Consider the following 7,496-nt stretch of genomic DNA (forward strand, 5'->3'; position numbering starts at 1 on the left):
TCCGCTTCGGCACGACTGCAAACTTGTAAGATAAACTTCAAAGATATAATGATTATTTCATATCTTGTTGTGAAATATATTTATCAGCAAAATTAATTACTTTCTAAAAAATTGATACCCTCCTCACCGCCGTTATAATTCAGTTTAATAGACCTTATGTAGCTCTGTCTCATTCAATATTCTGTGTGTCTCTACGCAAGAGTGTCCCACGAAACATTATAGCACGAAAGCTTTGTCTGCAATCGTGTATATACCGAATAGCGTGGTTCTCCACCAGAACGAGAGTACAACTTCAAACTGAGTTATAGTGATAACATCCTGTTATCTACATAGCGAGTGTTTCCCGTGTTTACAACCCGGATGTTCGCGCTGCCGCAAGTGTGACGTCATTGAATGTCAATATCACACACACTACGACATAGCATTGACACACACTTGCATCATGAGGTTTTCATAACGTTTGCCTCATTCACCAGTGATCGGTGTAAGGCTTCAGTCGTTCAACTACATTGTGTACAAGGGTATGGTACTCCTAGCATCAAGTTTGGACTTTACATTCATGGTAATTGTGATAGCCTTCATCAATGGTAAGTTATATATATTATTTCGTATGATCGATGGTTTTCATCATTTACAGGCTAATACTGAGTTATATGTGTCACACGAATACGTACATACACCCGAAACACAGTTGTCGAGTGAGTGAGTGAGTATGGTTTTACGCCGCTTTTAGCAATATTCCAGCAATATCACTGCGGGCGACACCAGAAATGGGCTTCACACATTGTACCCATGTCGGGAATCGAACCCGGGTCTTCAGCGTGACGAGCGAACGCTTTAACCACTAGGCTACCCGACCGCCCCCACAATTGTCGAACCTTGTGGTGTCACCCGGGGCATATGACTTAGTTCAAATGTGCCTCTGTTCACCCAGCAGGGAATGGGTACCCGATATGTAGATGTGAAAACCTTCTAGCGCCCCTTGACAACTTCGGTTGTATACTCCCCATGGGGTTGAGAATGATAACTGGAATGCGAACGGATCCACGGGTCGGGGAACAAATAAAACCGGGAATATGTATAATCAGGGAATATACATAATCCCTCAATTTTCAGGTATTACTCATCTTTTAATGTGAGTAAACACCATACCCAAAAGACTGTAAGTGAGAAGGGCATGAAACTAATCCTAAACAACTACGGCTATAATGTAGAACAAGTGTATTAAAATATAAAAAGAAAAGATAAGTTAAATGGTAATATATTAAGAGAGGTGAATATTGAAAGAAGGATATAAGGCCTGAAAATTTCACGGAATACACATATTCCCTTATCATACATATTTCCTGTAATATATGTATATATATATATATATATATATATATATATATATATATATATATATATATATATATATATATATATATATATATATATATATACATATACGAGTCATACTGTATTACCGCACCTTAATGTTGTACGTACTCAACGCGCGTTTCAAAATACAACTACAGGTGTGTAGGTGTGTAGGTGTGTAGGTGTGTTAGTTATTTCTGATTTTGTAATAACATTCTTTTTTATGGTTGTTGTGTGGGTTTTTCGTTTCGTTGTCATTTGTATAGTATAATAGGTAGACGTCAATGTAATCAGGTTGTTATTTATCATATTGTGATTTTGTACAAAATTAAATATTCCTCGATGTTCTTTGATCATTTATGATTATAAGTGACTCGTGTGTGACCTTTTTTTGCCAAAGATGGATTTCCTCGGCTTTCTAAATATTTCACATTTTACAAAAAATCAAAATTCAAAATTGACCAAGCAATTCGTGTGTTCTTCACAAAAGTAAAATATCTGGTTATTTAATTTCCATATGTACTGCAGTTTGAGGGAAAGACAATTAATTTGATTAATGTTTGAATCCAAAACGTACGTGCAGTTATATATTGACAACGGCATTAAGCTACCCTGACCCGTCTTGTCAAGTGTTTTGTTATTTACACAGTTACGGCCGACGCGACGTTCAATTTCAACTCACTCATTCATAGCAGCAGCGCAACACACCCGAACAACCCGGAGTTTTAAAGCCACATTCAGGCAGCGCACAAGACCAGCAGTTTAGAAAATTTAAAAAAAATAAATAAAATTGAATGTGTAAGAAAAATAATTGGACATTTATTTATTTATTTTTTTAAATGAATGCCAGTTGTACATTACAGTGGAACCACTGAGATCCTTGATTTGTTAACACGATGGACAGGGAAATGCGTATGAAGAAAGTATTGATAATGATATATCTATATCGGACAGCGCAATCTAAATATGACTGAAAAACGAGGATCCTGGGCCAATGAAAATATCCTTGGTGCGGCAGGGAAGAAAGCAGTAAAATCACCCTTTGAACGATCCAAAATATTAAACTTCTGCTGACGCAGAGCGTTAATCTGGATTGTCATGGAAACACTGATAGGATTTTTTAATGCCGTCGCGCTCCGTGGCGCTATTTCAATGTAGGGCGACTTGAGATGGTTGCTCAATGTAAACGGCCATATAGGTCCATATCGTAATATTACGATGAATTGTAATTTATTAGTTAATTCATATGATCAGAGTTATCGTTTCCTTTACATACCCTCATATATATATATATATACCCTCGGTGTGTCATTATCTACTCTGTTACAGCGGTCAAAGGGGACATCGATCAAATTTTGACAGCGACCAAGGAGGCACAATTTCTGACATCACCGGGCTACCCACTGGGGTACCAGAAGTAAGTATAGCTGCTATACACTGCACCTACATGTATACAACACACATGTGGATCGATACCCTTTGAGGGGGAGCCGCCAAATTTAAAATTGTAAACTTTAGGAGGAGATGATATATCAGAAAAGGATGGCATAGCATTGCAATGAATTCGTTTCGATTTTAAGACTTGAAAGTTTTTTTACATTAACGTCCGGCTATGCATGAATAAATAGACCCGTGAAGATCCGGGGTATTATAGGTCCTCAGCAACCCATGATTGCCGTAGAAGGCGACTGTGCTTGTTGTGAGAGGCGACAAATGGGATCGGGTGGTCGGGCTCGCTACTTGGTTGACGCATGTTACATCATATCCCACACCCCAGGCCGCCCCCGCCTCCTGAAATAACGAACGGACTTTACATATTCCTACTGATAACGATGGTGACGTCACATAATTATTCTTGAAAGCTTGACAAAGACGGCTGAGCGTTTAATAATAAAACGTTAGCAGTTCTACTGCCTTTGTTTAAAGGCTTCATTCAGATTGCCCCCCCCAAAAACAACAACAACAACAACAAAACAAACAACAACAACAACAAAACAACAACAACAACAAAACAAAACAAAAACCAACAAAACCAACAGCAACAACAAACAAACAACAAAACAAAACAACAACAAAAACAATTAAAAAAACTACAAAACAAAAAACAAAACAAATCAAAACAAAGGCAAGAACATTGGACCAGCTCGGTTACATCTGCGTGCTACCCAGCTCTTCATTGTTGAGAGGTCACTGTTAAACAGTTAGCTATTACATTGTCTATTCCATAGTACGCCAGACAACATTTGAGAATAACCTTTCATTCTTCCTTTGCAGCAACTTAAATTGTAAATGGGAAATTGTCGGACCCCAGAACAGCAAGCTGGAAGTGAAGATCCTCAGCAGTGACATCGGCCGGCAAGTGACCTGTGAAGGAGACTACGTCCAAGTGCTTGATGGTAGGTTGCTATACGTTCAGTCCAGGTGCTAGATGGTAGGTTGTTATACGTTCAGTCCAGGTGCTTGATGGTAGGTTGTTATACGTTCAGTCCAGGTGCTTGATGGTAGGTTGCTATACGTTCAGTCCAGGTGCTTGATGGTAGGTTGTTATACGTTCAGTCCAGGTGCTGGATGGTAGGTTGCTATACGTTCAGTCCAGGTGCTTGATGGTAGGTTGTTATACGTTCAGTCCAGGTGCTTGATGGTAGGTTGCTACACGTTCAGTCATTGTGCTTGATGGTAGGTTGCTATACGTTCAGTCCAGGTGTTTGATGGTAGGTTGCTATACGTTCAGTCAAGGTGCTTGATGGTAGGTTGCTATACGTTCAGTCCAGGTGATTGATGGTAGGTTGCTATACGTTCAGTCCAGGTGCTTGATGGTAGGTTGCTATACCTTCAGTCCAGGTGCTTGATGGAAGGTTGCTATACCTTCAGTCCAGGTGCTTGATCGTAGGTTGCTATACGTTCAGTCCAGGTGATTGATGGTAGGTTGCTATACCTTCAGTACAGGTGCTTGATGGTAGGTTGCTATACGTTCAGTCCAGGTGCTTGATGGAAGGTTGCTATACCTTGAGTCCAGATGCTTGATGGTAGGTTGCTATACGTTCAGTCCAGGTGATTGATGGTAGGTTGCTATACCTTCAGTCCAGGTGCTTGATGGAAGGTTGCTATACCTTCAGTCCAGGTGCTTGATGGAAGGTTGCTATACGTTCAGTCCAGATGCTTGATGGTAGGTTGCTATACGTTCAGTCCAGGTGATTGATGGTAGGTTGCTATACCTTCAGTCCAGGTGCTTGATGGTAGGTTGCTATACCTTCAGTCCAGGTGCTTGATGGAAGGTTGCTATACCTTCAGTCCAGGTGCTTGATGGTAGGTTGCTATACCTTGAGTCCAGATGATTGATGGTAGGTTGCTATACGTTCAGTCCAAGTGCTTGATGGTACGTTGCTATACCTTCAGTCCAGGTGCTTGATGGTAGGTTGCTATACCTTCAGTCCAGGTGCTTGATGGAAGGTTGCTATACCTTCAGTCCAGGTGCTTGATGGTAGGTGGATATACCTTGAGTCCTAGTGCTTGATGGTAGGTTGCTATACATTCAGTCCAGATGCTTGATGGTAGGTGGCTATACGTTCAGTCCAGATGATTGATGGTAGGTTGATATACGTTCAGTCCAGGTGCTTGATGGTAGGTTGCTCTACGTTCAGTCCAGGTGTTGATGGTAGGCTGCTCTAAGTTCAGTCGTTGAAGTAATCGAGGTGACTATCTCCGGGTGAGTGAGGGTACTAGGGCAGTTATTATACACGTGTATAACGTCGTACGACAAATCATAATTCAGTTTTCTTTAGGTTTACATTAGTTTTGTTCTCAATGGTATTATTCTACTTTTAGGCATGGTTACATGATAATGATTTTCAAATTTCAGCTATAAATAGATTGTACAGTGCAACTTTAAAATATCCCTATAAAGCGTTGTATATATTGCATCAAAAAATATATAACTAGTCTCCAATTCAGTCAATATACATCTGTTTGTCAGATGTACAAATGCTGTTAGATATAAATCAGTACTCATTAAATATATTAACCTTTTCCGGCATGTTATGACCTCGTGGGAATCCGGGTTTCTAGCACTCCAGTGCTTTTTGTAAGAGGCGAATATTGGATCGGTAGGACAGGCTCAGTTGGTTGCGTGTCATCGGCTTTCTACGTTGCTCATGATGTCAACCATTAGTTTGCCTGCCCAGATTCGATCACTGATATAGTTGAATATAGCTATATTGACTGCAGCGTAAAACAGCAAATAAACAGACTAACAATATATCCTGTACGTACACCTATTTCCTGTGTAGTGTGCACTGAACATCCAACATTGTGCTCACCATGTAATTTTTCCTTTGTTATATCAGGAAGCACGATCAACACTTTTTGTTACTTTGAAACGCCGTCATACACTAGTAGCGGCTCCACCATCACAATCAGGTTTATATCTGATGGATCAGGAACTAGTAAGGGTTTCCGGCTGCAGTACTACTATATAGGTGAGTTGTTGCGTTGTTGCGTTGTTGCGTTGCTGCGCTATTGCATTATTACCCTTACAAACTTTTTAAAAAAAATGTTTGTGTTGATAATTAGCATTTTCATATTCATATCTGTAATTAACGAGTGAGTGAGTGAGTGAGTGAGTGATGTAAACAAACCCCACAAAAGCAATCCTGAAAATCACTGAAATCTCAATCAAATATTGTTCAACTAAAGATCTACATATTCTCATATAATTTTATTTCTATAAATATGGTATAATCAGGTGTGGACATTTAAAAAAACTTTGTCTGACACTCAAGCAAAATGGACTTCATACTGATTGAACTGTGTATTGCAAGCTATGCATTGAGGTGGATCCTCTTCTTTCAATTAAAAAGAACGTGTATCGTAACTATGTCCCAGAGAACATGACGACTTAGACCATAGTGTCCTATGGTTGGCTGTAGATATTGTGTATATCATATACATTTCTCTCGTTTCAGACTCACAGACGGATAACTCGCTAATGTACGGAATTTTGATAATGGTAGGTGTGGTTGTATTCTTCGTTCTTCTTTACACGACTTCCACAAAATGTTCAAGGAAGAGCCCCGAGAGAAGTGAGCTTGAAACCCGGCATCAAAATCAGCAAGCAGAGATGCAGACTGTGACTGTGGCTCCGAACACTAATAATACAGAGTTATTTGCCCCTCCTCCGACATACAACGACGTTGTTAATAGCAACAACATAAGCAATAACAAAGACAATATGAATGACACGTCACCACCGCCTTATTCATCATTACGCATATCGGATACAATTGTACAAATACATGGAAGTGCAAGGAGTGAGGAGACTCAGTAGACCAGTCTCTTCGGAAAAGCCTATTACAGTGGAATATATCTGAGTGTTACTTTTTAGGATAGTTGCTCATGCTATCACTCAATGTTTTTGTGTGTGAGACAATCGATTACTTACAGGCAGTCGCGATACAGCTGCAAAAGTGCGGACAACGGCGTAACACAACAGTCGGGTAATCTTATTTATTGGCATTGATCCGAATGAATGAATGAATGAATGAATGGATGGATGGATGGATGGATGGATGGATGGATCCAATTTGTATAGGTTGTAATCATGTGCGACTTTGATTATGTTTATGACTGACAATTGCATTTATCTTTATATACATTTTTTATCTTGACAAGAGTTGAATCAGGTAGAATAAAAGATTTGATGTACATTTGGTTTTGTTATCTATTGTTTGTTTTAACCATGGTACTGTATGAGATGAACTGCACAAAATGTCATTGAACATGTTGTCAAAGTAATGCAGGGATTTAATGAAATCAAAAGTCATTATATTCAGTGGATTTATGAAATCCCTGAATATTCTAGGGATTAAAACAAATCCCTGACCATATTTTTATGAAATCACTGAAATATCCGAAATGTGCTAGTTTCACAGTATCAGTGTCAGATTTGTCGTATAAGATCACAGAAGAAATCTCCAACATCTTGCATCAATCATTTAATACATTCATATAAATAATATTTACAGTGTATCTCCTTGAGAAGTTAGTTCTGGTAACATCTTTATATATTTATTACGTGTAATATATTTTAAGTTAAACATTGCTATAATGTTCCAGATAAACGTTTAACCTAAGTGTAACCA

General features: G+C 39.0%; 1 protein-coding gene across 1 annotated transcript; it reads left to right on the forward strand.

Moving 5' to 3' along the window:
* The first annotated feature begins 424 nt into the window (after nucleotides 1-424).
* Nucleotides 425-7,032, forward strand: LOC139466120 (uncharacterized). The gene is made up of 5 exons (XM_071248146.1): nucleotides 425-587; nucleotides 2,689-2,776; nucleotides 3,634-3,755; nucleotides 5,703-5,834; nucleotides 6,321-7,032. The coding sequence occupies exons 1-5, from the start codon at nucleotides 524-526 to the stop codon at nucleotides 6,680-6,682; spliced, it is 768 nt and encodes a 255-aa protein (XP_071104247.1). The 5' UTR covers nucleotides 425-523; the 3' UTR covers nucleotides 6,683-7,032.
* The last annotated feature ends 464 nt before the right edge of the window (nucleotides 7,033-7,496 follow it).

Source organism: Haliotis cracherodii, unplaced genomic scaffold (genome assembly GCF_022045235.1).
Source record: "Haliotis cracherodii isolate W230 unplaced genomic scaffold, xgHalCrac1.p SCAF_1, whole genome shotgun sequence".
In the NCBI taxonomy this organism is placed as follows: Eukaryota; Metazoa; Mollusca; class Gastropoda; order Lepetellida; family Haliotidae; genus Haliotis; species Haliotis cracherodii.